This window comes from Cervus elaphus, chromosome 4 (genome assembly GCF_910594005.1).
Source record: "Cervus elaphus chromosome 4, mCerEla1.1, whole genome shotgun sequence".
In the NCBI taxonomy this organism is placed as follows: Eukaryota; Metazoa; Chordata; class Mammalia; order Artiodactyla; family Cervidae; genus Cervus; species Cervus elaphus.
Genome location: NC_057818.1, coordinates 39,544,577 through 39,563,470, shown reverse-complemented (window position 1 = coordinate 39,563,470; position 18,894 = coordinate 39,544,577). Strand labels below are relative to the sequence as shown.

The 18,894-nt window shown below is 44.9% G+C and overlaps 2 protein-coding genes across 6 annotated transcripts in view; one reads left to right on the top strand and one right to left on the bottom strand.

The window, feature by feature from the left end:
- The window catches only part of TXNL4B (thioredoxin like 4B), a 53,206-nt gene that overhangs the window by 33,645 nt on the left and 667 nt on the right, over positions 1–18,894 (bottom strand). For 3 of the 5 annotated variants that reach the window (XR_006340537.1, XR_006340538.1, XM_043898975.1), the window contains exons 2-3: positions 16,128–16,297; positions 12,713–12,864 (exon numbers count right to left, since the gene is read on the bottom strand). Coding sequence is in view for 3 of the 5 variants with exons in the window: in XM_043898975.1 (XP_043754910.1) it covers positions 12,713–12,864; positions 16,128–16,259 (284 nt within the window). In the remaining 2 variants the exon portion in view is untranslated. Of the gene's footprint in view, positions 1–9,112; positions 10,700–12,712; positions 12,865–16,127; positions 16,298–18,894 lie in introns of those variants that run through there. The other 2 variants (XM_043898976.1, XM_043898974.1) reach the window with 2 other exon arrangements.
- On the top strand, positions 463–6,727 carry LOC122691916 (haptoglobin). Its single transcript, XM_043898971.1, has 7 exons — positions 463–596; positions 2,481–2,554; positions 2,839–2,937; positions 3,206–3,274; positions 3,832–3,933; positions 4,776–4,850; positions 5,811–6,727. Exons 1-7 carry the CDS (start codon positions 592–594, stop codon positions 6,587–6,589), a joined length of 1,203 nt encoding a protein of 400 aa, XP_043754906.1. The 5' UTR covers positions 463–591; the 3' UTR covers positions 6,590–6,727.

Here is an 18,894-nt window from a genome sequence, read left to right as displayed (position 1 = left end):
ACACTATAGCCTTAACCATTCTGTGTGATTTTTTGGAACAAGCAATCAGAGAAGACACAATGAGTACATTTTACTGATTTTAGGTTGGAGAGCTTTGCAGAATAGAGAGATGGCAACACAGTGTGGGGGACATGATTGTGAAAAGGAAATGCTTACTTGAGAGCCCTGTCTCAGCCAGGTTGCAGGAGTGTCTCTAATAGATTTGAAACAACCCCAAGAAGGGCTTTGTCCAGTGCTGAAAAGCATTCAGAACAGAGACCCAGATTGATGGTTCCTCCCCCAGTCCTGCACACTGGCTCATTTCGGGAAACCCTTTGGCAGCTGCATGGGGTAGTGACATGGCCAGGATTCTTTGGCTCAAGCATGAAGAACACCAGGGGAAACTTAAGTATGAAGCAAGAGCTGGACTCTTTAACAGGGAGGTTGTTTGTGGCTTTGTTACCGGAAAATGTGAGTAACCTTAATAAGGCCAAAGTGTGGAGACACAGCAATTACAAAATCAAGAACGGGGTGGAGTGAGATACTGGGGACATAAAAGCATCAGCAGGTGCCCCTAACGGCACTGCTCTTCCAGAGCCAGACACACCAAAGATGAGGTGAGTCCACAGTTTGCTCCTATCCCTCACTTTTCTCTGGATTATTTCATCCTTCTTTGGATATATCTTTTACCTACATGACAGCCTGGGTACAAGGGAGGCCTACAGGAGAAATGCAAAAATACAATGAAGATAAACAAGGCAAATGGACTAAATTATACTTTGTCTGCTTTCTGACGCACAGCGTGCAAACAATATCTTTTATTCTCGCAGAGCTTCTCAGGGTTTATTCTGTCCTTGGCTCTGACTCCTGGTTATTTAGGGTGGATCTCACTCTTATCTGCCTGGGGGAATCTACTCATGTGTTTGGTTTTAGAGCCAGGAAGCACCAAAGGCTCAAATGATATTTATAATAAGAATTATCTGCCAAATAGTAGCATGTTTGTAGAGGATCCTCTATGTTCTATGTGCTGCATAAGGTTCTGGAGGAGATATTGGAAATGGATTAAAGCTTGGTCCTTGACTTCTAGGAATTATGAGTTTGGAGCAGTCCTTTCAGTTATTACCTCATTGTTTTCCAAATTTCATTCATTTGCACGTCAGCTTCAAGGTTCTTGCCATATTTCTGTGCTGCCCATACTACTATTCTTTTGTAACATTCTCTCTGGGGTGTCACTGGCAACTCAGTGGTAAAGAATCTGCCTGACAATGCAGGATTTGATCCCTAGGTTGGGAAGATCCTATGGAGGAGGGAATGGCAACCTCACTCCGGTATTCTTGCCTGGGAAATCCCAATGACAGAGGAGCCTGGCGGGCTACAGTCCATGGGGTCGCAGAGTCGGGCATGACTTGGTGACTGAGCACACACATAGTGAATAAAGGTTTACTATGCAAAAATTCTCTGCTTTTCTGTGTCCATAAAAGATAATGTTTTCAGATGCTGCTGCTTTCCCATGAGGCGTGACTTTCTCTAAGAAATAGCTTTTTCCTTGAGATTATAAAGTTTTCATCTTTGTGGGGAAGCCAGTAGCTCCTGTGGTAGGCCTCCTGACGTTTTTTTCCTTTTTGGCCATACCACATGGCCTGCGGGATCTTAGTTCCTCAACCAGGGATTGAACCTGGGTCCTTGGCAGTGCGAGCTTTGAGTCCTAACCACTGGACTGCCTGGGAGTTCTCCCTGGCATTTTGAATATGCCTATTAGCAGATTTTTAAAAAAATGTATAATGAGAAAGACCAAAAGGGAAACATTTGAGTGACACAACAAAACAGAAAAAATTTTTTTTCTGAAATGTTGAAGTAATGAAACCAGAAACTTAACCAAGCCATCTCTGAGTAGTTGCCATCTTCCAGGGAGATGGTCCATGGGTGGGGATGGCCTGTGCACTGATGCCCAAGTGCACAGTCAAGCTTTTACGGAGTCAGTTATCATCCACTAACCTTCTGGAATTTGGGGGTTCGCTTTACGACTTCCTGAAGTCAAATTACCATAAAATAATAGAAACAACTACATCAGTGTTTTGTATTTTAGGGAACCTCTTACTATGGAAAATTCCCCAAAGTAGAGAGAGTAGCGTAATAATAACTCCCCCACTGCCCCATCTTCTAGATACCTGCATTTTATTTGTGGAATCCTCAAAGCCCAGCACCTCAGGGGTGCCCCCAAGGGAGGCTTCTCTTTGCTGAGGAGCTCATATATTGTTAACAATTTAGGGTTTCCGGAATCCTGCCATGTACTGAGGCCCGATTCCTCCCTAATCTTGCTTGCTCTTCTCTGAAGCTGCTGTAGAATTCCTGGCAGCACGGAACACACAGGAACCTCTGTGACTGGGAAGCTGCTGAAGCATGCATGTGGGTGGGTGAGGGGTCTCTAGGTCACGGGAGGGGTGTGTGTGTGTGTTGAAGCGGGGAGACTAGCGGTGCCCTCCTTTCTGTCTTCTCTGCAGCGCCCTGCCAGTGGTCGTTACCCTCCTGCTCTGCGGGCAGCTTCTCGCGGTGGAAATCAGCAGTGAGGCCACAGGTAGGTCTGCCTGTGGGCAAGGGCTGTACCTGGCCACACCGTTGCATCCCACCTTAGCCCTTCAGATCTGCATCCTCTCCAGGAAAATCCAATTGCTCCTTATCCTGATCTCTGGTCTTTCAGTATTGTAAAGAACATTGGGGAGCCAGCCAGCCAGCCAGCAATCTCTCCTGGGCTTCTGTTTGGGGTGTGGGAGTTTGATATGCTGTTTCTTCTCTCCTGACTTTTCCAGTCTCTAGGGGCAGTTTCTGAAAATGAACCTTGTCTTTCTGTTTCCTTTGCAGCCGACAGCTGCCCAAAGGCCCCCGAGATTGCCAACAGCCACGTGGAGTACTCAGTTCGCTATCAGTGTGACAAATATTACAAACTGCGTGCTGGAGATGGTGAGCCAGGGCGAATGCCTCCGGGTCCTCCTATCCCAACCCCGGACCGCCTTGACAGTCTCCACAACTGCCACAGTCACCTTGACCATCGTCTGTCCTGCCGCGCTTTACTGGCGCCCCCAGCACTTGGCTTTTAGCATAGCGCTCCTCCCTTGCTCCTCTTCTCCAGCCCTCCCTGCTCCTACTTCTCTGACTCTGCTCTTTAAATACCTTCTCTCCTAGTGCCAGGTCCAGCTTTTGGCTCATTTTTTTTTTCTTTTTGTTTCAGGGGTGTATACCTTTAACAATAAGCAATGGATAAACAAGGACATTGGACAGCAACTCCCTGAATGTGAAGGTAGGAAGTCAGAGGCCTGGGAAGCAGATTGAAAGTGGGTATTGAGGGGTTGGTGCACGGCAGGCATCTTGATCGAAACATCCTCAAGGCACATCCTCCCTGTGAGGCTTCCTCTGGGCACACAGCAGCCAAGGACAGGGGTCGGGGGGACCACAGGTGGCCGGGCAGAGATGTGCACGGGCAGGTGATGCTTCCCCACAAAGTTCACTAGGGATGTGTTCATCTGGTCTCCTGGGCACTGACCGAATCCACTGTTCACAGCGGATCAGGGGACCCTCTATGTACAGAGAGCCCACCTAGAGATCCCTGGGCCAAGGGTAAAGCAAGCTGCAGGAAGAACAGATCGAGGGAGGGTAGAACAAAGCCGCAATCCATGGGAATGTGCTACAAGAGGCTGGAGATGGGTCAGAACTCCATCGTCACCAGGAAGAGCTGGTGCTGTCTCCTTTGGGGATGGCGGGAGGTTGATGTGCAAACCAGCTTCTTCTGCTCTGCCTTTTCGAGTCTCCAGGGGCAGTTCCCCAATATGAACCTTCTCTTCCTCTTTTCCTTTGCAGATGCCAGCTGCCCAGAGCCCCCCAAGATTGAAAATGGCTACGTGGAGCACTCGATTCGCTTCCAGTGCAAAACCTATTACAAACTGCGCTCTGCTGGAGACGGTAAGGCCTGGACAAATGCCTCCTGTCCCTCCACTTCCATGGGGGATGGAGCCAGGGTGACTGGTCAGAAAGGGCATGTGATTTCTGGAGCCAGGAGATTCAGGTTCTAATGAGGGTTTTGTCACTGGCAGCTGTGGCCTTTTGGGCAAATTAACTCTCCTCAGACTTGAGTTTTCTCCCTTAAGTGGAGGTGATGCCACGTAGCCTACCCATCTCAGGGTAAGATCTATATAAAACAGAATGATGGTGATGGTGATGGTGATGATGGCAGGGAGCCCTCACCTCGTGAGCACTACGCTCCTGCACTGTGCACAGTTTTCTCCACAGATTTGCTCATGAGGTCCTCATGACATCCCTCTGGAGATACTATTATTTATTTTTGCCAAGTTGCACAAGCTTGTGGGAACTTAACTTCCTGACCAGGGATGAAACCTGGGTCCCCTGAATTAGAAGCTCAGAGTCCTAACCACTGGACCACTAGGGACTTCCCAAGAGACAGGATTATTATTCTCATTTCACTGCTGAAGAAACTGAGGCACAGAGAGGTTGAGAAATCTGCCCAAGTTCAGGTAGCCTGTATGAGGGAAAGTCAGGATTTGAACCCTGATTCCAACCCTGTACTGTCTTGACACAATCGCCTCGGCCACTTAGACCACTACCCGTCCTGCTGGGCTTCAGTGGCCCCCAGCACTTGACTTCCAGCACAGAGCTCTTCTGTTCCTCCTCCTCCCTGGCCCTCCTTCCTCCTATTTCTCTGATTCTGCTCTTTAAATGCCCTCTCTCCCAGGGCTAGATCCAGTTATAACGTCCCTTTCAGCTTGTATTTTTTAATTTTGTTTCAGGAGTGTACACCTTTAACAGTAAGAAGCAGTGGATAAATAAGAACGTTGGACAGCAACTCCCTGAATGTGAGGCAGGTAGGAAGCCAGGGGCCTGGGAAGCAGACTGAAAGTGGGTAATGATGGGCTGGTGCATGGCAGGCATCTTGATCAGAACATCAAGGCACAACCTCCGTATGCGGCTTCCCCTGGGCACACACCAGCCAAGGACAGGGACCGGGGGGACCAGAGGTGTCTGGGCAGAGATGTGTGCAGGCAGGTGACGCCACCCCATGAAGTTCACTAAGGATGTGTTCATCTGGCCTCCGAGGCACTGACCGCGTCCACTGTCTACATTGTCCACAGAGGATCAGGGGACTCTACAGAGAGCCCACCTAGAGAGCCCTGGGCCAAGGGTAAAGCAAGCTGCAGAAGAACAGGGTGAGGGAGGGCAGAGCAAAACCGTAATCCGTGGGAATGTGCTACAAGAGGCTGGAGAAGGGTCAGGACTCTGTTGTCACCAAGAGGGGCTGAGCTCTCTCCTTTCCCTCCTGGAACAAGAGGATTTTGCCCATCCTCTTCTGCTACTTGGGCTGTGGAACCGCTAACCTGCCGGGTATCAACTCCAGTATTTATAAAATCTGTGTTCCGGTCAACATTGCTTCATGTCCCTATTTATTCAGAGAGAATGAAACTTGGTAGCTCCTTGTCCTTACACTGAATTTCAGGGGTCATGTACCTCTAGTTGTGATAAATCATTTAAATATACCTAGAGTTCAGCAGCTGGGGTTTGAAAATTTCAGTGCTGTTTGTGAGTCAGAAAAGCAGGGAACAGAACTCTGCTTTAGTGATGTGAACATTAAAAAAAATTTTTTTTAAACTGTTAACATTGGGGATGGGAGGAGCAGAAGGTAAGGGCAAAGCATGTAAATGTTTCTAGCCCTGGAAACATGAAGAACAATAGTTTTGGACAGTGGCAAGAGGGCGTTTTTATGTTTCCTGGCCCGGGGGACGCTCACGCCCTGCTCATATTAATGATCATCTTGCTCTCCTCGACAGTGTGCGGGAAGCCCAAGCACCCAGTGGACCAGGTGCAGAGGATCATCGGTGGCTCGTTGGATGCCAAAGGCAGCTTTCCCTGGCAGGCCAAGATGGTCTCTCACCATAACCTCATCTCGGGAGCCACGCTCATCAATGAACGATGGCTCCTCACCACAGCTAAAAATCTCTACCTGGGTCATACCAGTGACAAAAAAGCAAAGGACATCGCTCCTACTTTAAGACTCTATGTGGGAAAGAACCAGCCTGTAGAGGTGGAGAAGGTGGTTCTCCATCCTGACCGCTCCAAGGTAGACATCGGGCTCATCAAACTCAGACAGAAGGTACCCGTCAATGAAAAAGTAATGCCCATCTGCCTACCTTCGAAAGACTATGTGGCGGTGGGTCGTGTGGGTTATGTGTCTGGCTGGGGGCGAAATGCCAACTTCAACTTTACGGAGCATCTGAAGTACATCATGCTGCCTGTGGCTGACCAAGACAAGTGTGTGGAGCACTACGAGAACAGCACTGTGCCTGAAAATAAGACGGATAAGAGCCCTGTGGGGGTGCAGCCCATACTGAATAAGAACACCTTCTGCGTCGGCCTATCCAAGTACCAGGAGGACACCTGCTACGGTGATGCCGGCAGCGCCTTCGTCGTTCACGACCAGGAAGACGACACCTGGTACGCGGCTGGGATCCTGAGCTTTGACAAGAGCTGTGCCGTGGCTGAGTATGGTGTGTATGTGAAGGTGACCTCCATTCTGGACTGGGTTCGGAAAACCATTGCTGACAACTAAGGTGGGGCCGGCTGGAAGCAGCTGCCTGAAAGGACGAGGGGAAAACTGGGCAGGAGTGGAGGGGACAAAAATGCAGCGTGAAGCTGATGGGTTCCAGCCCTGCATTGCTGTGTCAATAAAGAGCTTTTCTTTGACTCACTTCTGTAATGTTTCGTTAAAATAATTTATTTTCAGTGGTGCTGGGACTTTATGACTTCGCAGGATTTTTTCTAGTTTTGGCGAGTGGGGGCTACTCTCTAGCTGTGGTATGCAGCTGCTCACTGCTTCTCTTGCTGTGGAGCACGGGCTCTAGGGTCCGAGGGCTTCAGCAGTTGTGGCACGGGGGCTCAGCAGTTGCAGCTCCCAGGCTCTAGAGCGCAGGCTCAGTAGTTATCGCGCACGGGCTTAGTTGCCTCACGACATGTGGGATCTTCCTGGACCAGGGATCGCATCCATGTATCCTGCATCGGCAGGCGGACTCTTTACCACCGAGCCCCCAGGGAAGCCCTTCTGCGCTGCTTTTAGCCTTGGGCTTCTTTTTTTTTTATTCTCTCATTGACAGTACAGCAGCAGCCAAGTGCTCTAGAGTTTACTGGGAGTGTGGCAGAAAACACCCTGGACCCACTGGAAATCCCTAAGGTGATACGAGCTGTCCCACTGGGGAACTCATGATCACCGAATGAGTACCTATTTGATGGCAGGCCTCAGAGAGGTCACAGTTATCCTTGTTTTATAGACAAGGAAACAGAGAGTCAGAGAAGCGATTTGTTCAAGGTTATGCAGGTATCAAATAGAGAAGCTGAATCTTGAACCTTTGTTGTTGCTTAGTCGCTAAGTTGTATCCGACTCTTCTGAGACCCCCGTGGAGCCCCCACCAGGCTCCTCTGTCCATGGGATTTCCCAGGCAAGAATACTGGAGTGGGCTGCTATTTCCTTCTCCAGGAGATCTTCAGCCCAGGGATAAAATCTGCATTTCCTACACTGACAAGCACTGATTTACCACTGAGCCACCAGGGAGACCCAAAGCTGAGTTGTGAACCTACGTCTGCCTGAACACAAATCCCGAGCTCTTTTCACAGCATCCTCTGCTTGTTCCGAGTGGAGGAGAAAGAGAGAAGGCTGGTGAGGAAGACGCTGGCTCGAGCGGCACAATGAGCGTTCTGACTGGTAGTACTCTGTGGCTTGTGCTCCAGCACACCAGCACTTCAGCTAACACGGTAAGGTGGTATAAAGGCAGGATTTCCGGATTTGCTGGGTCCGAGTCACAGCTCAATGACAAACATACCAAGGTCCTCGAGCTCCCTGCCCATTAGTCTCCTGGTCTCTCCCACGGGGGACTTAACCCAGACAGGCTCTGAAGTGCCTCAGTAGTAATGTTCTGGGGCTGGGGGAAGTCAGAATTCTCTTCCTTAGGAGGGGCTGCTTTTCTCATTTGAAAGAAAACAACCCTCAACCAGGACTCAAACCACAGCCATCTGAGTCTTTCATTTCACAAAGATAAAGGTCTTGCTATGAACGGTTTCCTAGAACAGAAGTTCTGGAACCCAGCCCATGAAGCTCTTCCTCCAACTGAAGAAGAAGAGTTCTAACTGAGCCACACTCCTTTATTCAGCACACTGGCCCTTCACCAGCATACACTCTTGTCACACCAAAACGCGGCCTCCCTGCTTATGGCTTAAAATGTCATTTGGTGTCACTACTCTCTCACTAGAGTTCTGTCCTTCCCTGTGATGTTGTCACAGGCACTCTCCAGATCCATCGGTAATGAAAAACAGGTTGGAGCTCACAGGCCAAGAACAACTGAGACCTATATTCTAGAACCTGCACAAGAGACGATGGCCAGAAACTAAAAAATAATACAAACATGTAAAATCATGCCTCTCAGCAAACAGTTATACCTCTTTCTTCTAATAATACCTTCAGCACTAAGTTTTTTGAAGAATAAACCATCCAAGTTTTTTTTGAAGAAAAATCTGATTGTATTAGTGGCTTCTGCCTCTCTCTCAGGAGAAAAATAACACTTTCGGTATTTTCTCACTTTCCTTATCTCCTCCGCCTTCCTCCCCGGCAGCACCTCCTGCCCACCTGCCTCCCTCTCGGGTTTCAGTGACACTGAACTCTGTGGAGCCCTCTCAACACGCATGCTGTCTCCAGCCTCTGGGTTCTCTCCAGCCTTCCTCCCCCCGGCTCCCCCTATGCCCTCCCCCTTCTCCATGAGTACCTCCTACTCTCCTTTAAGGCTCAGAACTGTCTCTTCTAAGAAGCTTTCTTTCCATCCAGGAGTCATTTGTTTTTGTGCAGTATCTGGCACAGAATGGGGGCATACAGTATGTAACTAATAAACACTTGTGGAAGGGAGAACTATGATGGGAACAAAAACATAAATCTGGACTTCAGAGAAACATCACCGAAAAGCCCTCAGGAGGAAAGACAATATGAGAATCTTATGCATGAAAGTGCTGAGTTTTTGCTGTTATCTGAGCACTTCTCACACCTCAAATGTTGTGTAATTTAGGCTATGAGGGACAGAAAATCCAACTAAAGTGACAGGTGGTAAAGACGTTTTATTCCTTCACAGAAATCTGAAGGGAGGAAGGTCTAGAGTCCACTTGAGAGCTTGATATCGTCATCAGGGACCCAGGCTCTTTTCATCATTTTTTGTAGCATGTTTATTTTTCATCCCAGGGCTGGTTGCCTCATGGTCCTAAGACGGCTGCTGTGGTTCCATGCATCACGATTACCAACGTAAGCAGGAAGTGGGGGCCAGGAGAAAACGGAGTGGTGCTGAAAGGATTTTGTTGTCTCATTCCTGGGGTGACTCTCTCCTTTATCAACGAAGGCCACCCAGGTGCCCAGCAACCTTCCTTCTCTGCCACGTTGGCCACAGAAGACTTGGAAAGAAGGCGCTTGGCAAAGGGGGACAGTCGTGCAGTGACAGGGCTGCCCTGCATGAAGGCCAACAGCTGCCGAGCGGGTCATGTGCTGCATGGTGCGAGGCCTTCTGGTTCTGCACACATTCTTATTCTAGAAAGTCAGTGCCATTCGCTCCATGAGAAGAGGAGGGACGTGCCCAAGTGGTGAAGGTTGTGCCAGGGGGCCCTGGGAGAGCAAGAATTCTTCATAAAGTTATTAAAACAGGCAAGTCCTATATAGATGATACTTTTTTCTAGCAGTTCTGAGATCTCTTTCCAGTCTTGAGTCCCTGAAGTACAGTTTTCTCCTCAGAAAGAGACGGAGCTCCAGGAGAGATTGGTTCCTACTGACTAAGGGTAGTTAATTTTTTGTTTAGCTTAAATTGGGTGCTGGACAGTAAAGGTTCAAGTTCTCACCTCTGGGGCAATTTAATAACATAAAAGCTGATAAAATGAGCAAGCCAAGATAGCTTTAAAATTCTGAGCCAAAAAGGCTTGAAGATAAAACAAACTTGGCCACTATCAGTAGAGAATTTATTATTCTAAGAGAACCTGGGATAGTAGGTGAGCATGAGATAAATACATGAACGGAGGGAAGGCGAGGCTGAGGATGAAGAAAGGTGTGGGTATGCACACATAGGGTAGAAAACAAGTGTTTTTGCTCTTATGTGAACTGATTTTCTATTTTACTCAATGTATCAAATAAACATAGTTGAATCAAACTGTCCTAGCCAAATTTAGGATTCTGTATTATCTTAAAGAATAAAGAAAAGCACAATATACAGAGAAATTAAAACACCCACACTGGGGAAATTGACCATGGCTGGCTTGACCTCTCTGAGGTCTGCAGGGCGTAGACACTTGGGCATCCCCGAATGTCCCAGCACCAGTGTGGTCTTCTGCTTGGCGGCCGGTACTTTCTATTGAGGTCAAAACTCTTATTCTCTGGGATGCTGACCATGTTTCTGAAGGACCCCAGGAAAACCGCACAGCTGGAGTTAGGTACTGTTTCGAGACGGGCCTTTCTCTTCAACTCTGATGGCAGCGAAAGCACTAAATGTCTTGGTAGAGGAGGTCGTATTTGGGAATATTCTTGGGATCAATAGGACTTTGCACAATAAGTTTCCCCCTCATTGCTCCTCGATAAATTACTTCAATCAAATCTATGAAGTCTTGTTTGGTTTTGAAACTTCCCACAAACTTAGTGTGATCTGGAGACCTAAATAGCATAGGAGAGAAATGACCTGGCTCAGAACTTTTCAAAGGTACTTGTAAGGCCTTCACCATAAACAAAGTAAATAGCAGCTCTCTTACTTTCTTCTGGTCAGGGAGCCCTTAGACACAAAGCCTGACACTGATTTTCCATTTGTGATTACAGGGCCCACTTGATACATGACTAAAACCAGTGCTGTGGGCTGCTGGAAGAGCATGGAAGCCCTACCAGGTGAAACGCTTCTGCTAAAGAACCTATTTAATCACTTCTCAAGTTGTCATCAGGTAGCATTCCCTGGGCGTCAGTGTGGGCTTAGTTTGCTGTTGTCAAAGTTGGCCAGACACTGTGCAAAGTCCATTAACTGGTCTGTGGGCGGTAAATATTAATACAATATTACATGTTAAAAACTTTTCAAGGAAAAAAAAATTACCTGTGAGGCCAGATACTGCATTTTGGTATATATCCTTTCAATCTTGTGTGTGTATGTATTTCTTTTTTCACAATCACGGGAATCATATCATGCAAATTATTTTGTAATGTGCTTTTTTCAACTACCATATATTTCTTTCAATGTTATTAAACATGCATCTCCCATACCATATTAAATTAGTATCTAGCATCTTTCTATGGACATCAAGCTTCTAAACATTTTGTTTTCTAAATAATGGTGGGATGAACGAACATTCGTGTGGCCAATTTTGGCCACTTTCATGACTATTTTCTTTCAGATAAATTCCTGGAAATACAATTGCTGGGTTAAAATTTTTATACACTTCTAAGGTGGTAAGTAGTATCATAATTCACCCTCTGAAAAGATTCACCAAAGTAATATATATACCAGCTGTATTCTAGGAGAATAAACAGCTTTAAAATACTTAAGATAGATAATATTTAACACACTTTCAAATAGATAATGACAAAGCAGGCCCACAGGTCTGGACAAATGGACAAAATGATTTGTCCATAGTAAAAAATGATTACTGTGGATACATTCAAAATACATATTAAGCATTGGGATGCTGACTAGGTTGGGGGGAGGGCATTCCAGATTTCATGTTACTTAGTCTTTTATTTTTAAGATTGATGTGGTCCATTTTAAAGTCATTATAGCATTTGTTACAATATTGCTTCTCTTTTATGTTTTGGCTTTCTGACCTCCAGGCATATGGGGTCTTAGCTCCCCAACCAGGGACCACACCCGACCCCCCTGCTTTGAAAGGTGAAATTTTAACCACTGCACCATCACGGAAGTCCCTCATCTTACTTATTTTTGACAAACTCGGAAAGAAGGACTTCAAAATTCTCTAACTGAAAGCAGAACGCTTGGTAAGGGAAACACATGTCTTAATTTGCTGAAGGATCACTTCTTTCACAGCCAATGAGTATCAAGAGTTTAAGAACAATGGCCCATTTTGTTTGAAATAAAACTCCTGGGAAACTTTGACAAAAGCTGTTCTATATTTTCTGCAGTGATGGATGGTGAGTGTTTCACAAACTGTACTGCTGCTGCTGCTAGTCACTTCCGTCGTGTCCGACTCTGTGCGACCCCATAGACGGCAGCCCACCAGGCTCCCCTGTCCCTGGGATTCTCCAGGCAAGAGCACTGGAGTAGGTTGCCATTTCCTTCTCCAATGCATGAAAGTGAAAAGTGAAAGTGAAGTCGCTCAGTCATGTCCGACTCTTAGCAACCCCATGGACTGCAGCCTACCAGGCTCCTCTGTCCATGGGATTTTTCAGGCAAGAGGACTGGAGTGGGGTGCCATTGCCTTCTCTGTGCAAACTGTACTAGTCTCTCAGATTTAAGTAGTAAGTTAACATTTGCCACTCATACTGGAAACACTCTCATTTTGTACCAAAGTTCCACACACACACACAAAAATTAGAGACTTCATCAAATGAGAAACAGTACCAACATAAGACACACAAAGCTCCCATCACATCCAAGTGGGTGAGCTACTGAAACTGCCTGGAGAAAAGAAACTTTGAAGATTATAGTAACTTCATGTCAATCTAACTTACCCATAATCCACTTTCATATGCTGCCCATTGAAGAAAAACACAGTAGATGGAATATAACTGATGTCAAAATAGTGTGTATAAACTGGGGTTTGGTCCACGTCTACTAGATAGATAGCAGCCATTTTACTTAAGTCGGAAGAGGTCTTAGAAAGCTGCAAATAAAGAGAGAGATGTGGGTTACAACGTGAGGGCTGTTAACGTTTCTTCTGTGAACCTTTTCATTAGAAGAGTTTTCTGTGTGAAAAAAATTCCCAGACCAAGAATCTAGCCTGTTGGGAGTTCCACATTAAGAGTAACATTATTCAGAGTCTGAATCACTGTTGGTAGGGTAGTGAGAGGGCCCTGAGCAAACTGAGTGAATATATTTCTTCTTTTTTTCTTCTATTTTTGATTAAAATATGTGTTTATAAACTTTACATGGATTTATAAAACCCATACTTGCTTAAGTAAAAAAGTAAACTCAGAAATATGTGCTACAGACAATGCAATTTCCCCAAATCTCCTTTCCAATCTCACCCATAAATGAGAATTATGACAAAGCAGCAGACCCTTACATGGCACTTGCTGTGTGCTAAGTGTTCTAAGTGCTTTACACTTGTTGGCTCCTTTAAACCAAACAACATTTCTAGGAGGTATGCACGGCTACAGGCACCATTTCACAGAAGAAAACTGAGCCACGAGGAGATAACGTGCCCCTGGTCACACAGCTGTAAGCAGTAAGGCTGGGATCTGAACTCGGACGGCCTGGCTTCAGAGTCTACACTCGCCGATATTCCACACCCCCACAGTTGAGGGTAAAATGCTCTGGCCCCTTCCCCACCAGGTTAATGCATCACACCCTCATTATTAATCACAGTCATGGGGTTTCTTACACTGGATCCACACTGTGGGTGGCAGCAACAGAAAACGTGGGTGAGGTCTTAGTCCTGGGTAAGTCTCTCTCCACAATAAACAGAGACCAGGATAAGCTTACTCTGCCCTGTACTCCCCTCTCGACCCATCAGACTGTAAAGATGTGCTGTGAAATCATAGATTACCATCAGGCACACACTGGAGGAGGCACTCCAGAAAAGCATACTTGCAGGCAGAGAAAACAAAGTTCAGATCCCAGCTCTGCAACTTAGTGGTTCTGGGCCCGTGGAAGTCACCTGACCTCCCTGGCATGCATCTCCCCTCCCGGGAATACGAATTATCCCACGGTGAGGAGCACTGAATAAGACAATGTTCATAGATTATAGTTCATAATGTTTCTGGTCTTCCACTGCTTGTTGGTGAATCCGAGCTTCGGCAGCTGCTACTGGGGAAGAACAGCTAGGGCAGATTCCACACAATCACAGACTAGGAGGTTCGGCTCAGGCAGGCACATGATCAGCTCTTGGTGGAAGTGTGCTAACAATTGAACAGCTGTATCCCTAGGCCCTGCCTGCTCCCGCTCATGCACTCTGCAGATGTTGGAGTAAGAACGTATAGGTTTTTAATAAAAATCTTAAAAAATTCACTTACTAAAAGACCTATACATAGAAAACTATAAAACACCGATGAAAGAAATCAAAGAGGACACAAACAGATGGAGAAATATACCGTGTTCATGGATTGGAAGAATCGATATTGTCAAAATGGCTATACTACCCAAAGCAATCTATAGATTCAATGCAATCCCTATCAAGCTACCAACGGTATTTTTCACAGAACTAGACCAAAGAATTTCACAATTTGTATGGAAATACAAAAAACCTCAAATAGCCAAAGCAACCTTGAGAAAGAAGAATGGAACTGGAGGAATCAACCTGCCTGACTTCAGTCTCTACTACAAAGCCACAGTCATCAAGACAGTGTGGTACTGGCACAAAGACAGAAATATAGATCAATGGAACAGAATAGAAAGCCCAGAAATAAATCCACGCATCTGTGGACAACTTATCTTCGACAAAGGAGGCAAGAATATACAATGGAAAAAAGACAACCTCTTTAACAAGTGGTGCTGGGAAAACTGGTCAACCACTTGTAAAAGAATGAAACTAGAACACTTTCTAACACCATACACAAAAATAAACTCAAAATGGATTAAAGATCTAAATGTAAGACCAGAAACTATAAAACTCCTAGAGGAGAACATAGGTAAAACACTCTCTGACATAAATCACAGCAGGATCCTCTATGACCCACCTCCCAGAATGTTGGAAATAAAAGCAAAAATAAACAAATGGGACCTAATTAAAATTAAAAGCTTTTGCACAACAAAGGAAACTATAAGTAAGGTGAAAAGACAGCCCTCAGATTGGGAGAAAATAATAGCAAACGAAGCAACAAAGGATTAATCTCAAAAATATACAAGCAAAAAGAAACATATATATATATATATATATATATACATATATATACAAGCAATTCCTGCAGCTCAACTCCAGAAAAATAAATGACCCAATCAAAAAATGGGCCAAAGAACTAAATATACATTTCTCCAAAGAAGACATACAGATGGCTAACAAACACATGAAAAGATGCTCAACATCACTCATTATCAGAGAAATGCAAATCAAAACCACAATGAGGTACCATTACACGCCAGTCAGGATGGCTGCTATCCAAAAGTCTACAAGCAATAAATGCTGGAGAGGGTGTGGAGAAAAGGGAACCCTCTTACACTGCTGGTGGGAATGCAAACTAGTACAGCCGCTATGGAGAACAGTGTGGAGATTCCTTAAAAAACTGGAAATAGAACTGCCATATGACCCAGCAATCCCACTCCTGGGCATACACACCGAGGAAACCAGATCTGAAAGAGACACGTGCACCCCAATGTTCATTGCAGCACTGTTTATAATAGCCAGGACATGGAAGCAACCTAGATGCCCATCAGCAGATGAATGGATAAGGAAGCTGTGGTACATATACACCATGGAATATTACTCAGCCATTAAAAAGAATTCATTTGAATCAGTTCTAATGAGATGGATGAAACTGGAGCCCATTATACAGAGTGAAGTAAGCCAGAAAGATAAAGACCAATACAGCATACTAACGCATATATATGGAATTTAGAAAGATGGTAACGATAACCCTATATGCAAAACAGAAAAAGAGACACAGATGTACAGAACAGAATTTTGGACTCTGTGGGAGAAGGCGAGGGTGGGATGTTTCGAGAGAACAGCATCGAAACATGTATATTATCTAGGGTGAAACAGATCACCAGCCCAGGCTGGATGCATGAGACAAGTGCTCGGGCCTGGTGCACTGGGAAGACCCAGAGGAATAGGGTGGAGAGGGAGGTGGGAGGGGGGATCGAGATGGGGAATACATGTAACTCCATAGCTGATTCATGTCAATGTATGACAAAAACCACTACAATATTGTAAAGTAATTAGCCTCCAACTAATAAAAATAAATGAAGGAAAAAAAAACATTTACTTACTATGTCGTCTAGTTGCAGACAGACTGGATCGTCGTCTCTCCCAAACCTGAGAACCAGCACCTTCTCTGCAGTACTTTTTATTGCTTGGTCTACTGCCTTTTTGCTACTCAGTTTGGGTAACAGGAAGCTCATGTTGAAATAATCCAGATTATCAATCTTCAATGTTGGTCCTGAAAGTTGCAATGTTTAAAGACAGATTAAGTACATGAGTCCTAATTTTAAAACACTGTTCATTTTTGGAGTAGGTAACATATATATTTTTCCCTCCTAGATGAAAAAAAGTTTCATACAACATAGTAACAAAAACATAAAAGGAATACACTAAATGCACAAACTGGTGGCAAGTCCACCAGTTATAAAGAAACAACACAGAGAGGTATACTGTAATAAGATTTCCCTCTCTCTCCCCTCAGAAGGCTTGGTTGCCAGCGCCCTGGTAAGTAGTTACTAGACAACAACTTTCATTAGTTTCTCAGGTATCTTTCAGAGTTTGTTATGCATTCACAAGAAAATATAAAGATTTTTTTTCCTCTTGTCACTCAAAAGATAGTGTATTCTATCAGTCGGTTCCAGTGGGAAAGAGACGACATCTTCAAATCTGGTAATTTGAAGGCTTTCATTGAGGCAGGGCATAGGAAATAACAAGGTGTAGTGAAGAACCCCCAGCTAGGAGGACCAGGACGGGGTGCTGTTTTCACCCCCAGGCCTGAAGGAGCCCAGGAGGGAGTCATTAGCACAACTGTGTGGCCGACATTGATGGGTGGAGAGGGCTGCTGTAAATGGGGTCAGCCTGCAGTGAGGGGATACAGCCACTCTCCTCCCGCCCTCTGATGCTAACACTAATGCTCCCACTGGCTGACTCCAGCTGGAACAAAGAGGCCAGGGGAGCCACAGAGGTGAACAAACCTCCTTGACCCAGAGCAGTCTAGAGAGGAAGAGTGGATCTGGAGGGGTAAATGACAGATGTCCAGCACACATACTTTACCCACTCTTCTGCACTTTACCTCACATGTGAATATCTTCCCATTGCTCTAGGCAGAAAACTCACACGTTTCTTGTTACAGTGTCATACTACTTCATGTATGTTCCATCCCTTTTATACAGTTTTTTATTGACAGACATTTATATTATCATGAGTTATAGTTTAAAGATTCTTGGTGTATGTCTTATTGAGTGTACCTCATTACAGGCAAAGAGATGAACTAAGAGGGTGTAAAAACCACACACACACACACACACACAAAACAAATAGCAAAATACTGAGATAGAAGGGGCTTGTCATTTTCAGGCTCACAGTTACATTTTTAGCTACAAAAACAAGGACCAGAATCCATGCCATCAAATTTCTAGTCTAGTATTCCTTTTACTACAGTGGAAGTGAAAGTGAAAGTTGCTCAGTTGTGTCAGACTCTTTACGACCCATGGAATATACAGTTCATGGAATTCTGCAGGCCAGAATACTGGAGTGGGTAGCCTTTCCCTTCTCCAGGGGATCTTCCCAACTCAGGGATCAAACCCAGGTCTCCCACATTGCTGGCGATTTCTTACCAGCTGAGCCACCAGGGAAGCCCAACTTATTTACTACAATAAGTCCTATTTTTTATGATCCAGAAACTCTTTGATCAAGGAGCTCTATTTTTGATCCACAAGAGACTCCACTGAGATACTTAATATTTTGAATTCAGTCCCAGGGGACTGAATACTATGAAAAGGGACAATTTCATTCTCTCTTTTTCAGTGACAAGTCACATTTTAAGATAAAATTCATGTAGGAAAGGAGATTGTTGCAGTAATAGGTCATACTTTAAATAGGAAAGAAGACTGCCAAAAGGGACTTTCGTCAAATAGGAGTGGCAGAACAAATTACTGATGCTTTAAAGCGAAAGTCAAAGAGAAGATGGGTTTGTCCCACCACTAGAATTCAAACAACCAGCAACTTCTGTATTGTTAAGAGAGGAGGAACCAGTCAACAGGGAGTGGGAAGGTAAGCATGTGAGAGAGTGGGACTAGATAAATGTTGGAAAGAGGAGAGGAAAATTTCTCTTTAGGCATGGAGAAAGACCAGGCCTAAGAAAATGTCCACAGCAAAGGATACCAATAGAGAATTGACAAAAGAAGAGGTAAAAATGTACAGATATATTTGGAAAGTTAAGCTTTATCTGTAAGCAAAAGAAAGCAAATTAAAAGATATACCTTTAAAAGTCATTCATTTGACAAAGAATAAAAGATAACAGGAAGAGAGTGAGTGAACTGGCAAGCATTCAATACCTGATGGAATGTAGAGAAACAAAGCTTTTCTAGAAAAGAAATCTGAAATACTCTTTAACCAACAATTCCACTTCTGAGAAGTCCTAGTAAATAAATAGACATGTGCACAAAGATTTGTGTACCATTTATAAGGGTGAAAAACTGGAAACAACCTAAACAGTAATCAGTAGTGGACAGAAGGAATAAATGACAGTATAGCCCAGTGATGTACTAGCACAGGATCATTATATACTGGGTTAGAGACGAATAATTGAAAAATCCTCACGATAAAGAAAAAAATTTTATAAAATAGTAGTATATAAAGTGTGCTCCCACTTTTGTACAAAACCTAACTCTAATGTATATATAAATATTCACATGGAAAATTAATAAAAATGAAAATGCCAGGGCTTCCCTGATATAGCTCAGTTGGTAAAGACTCCGTCTGCCATGCCGGAGACCCCAGTTCGATTCCTGGGTTGGGAAGATACGCTGGAGAAGGGATAAGCTACCCATTCCA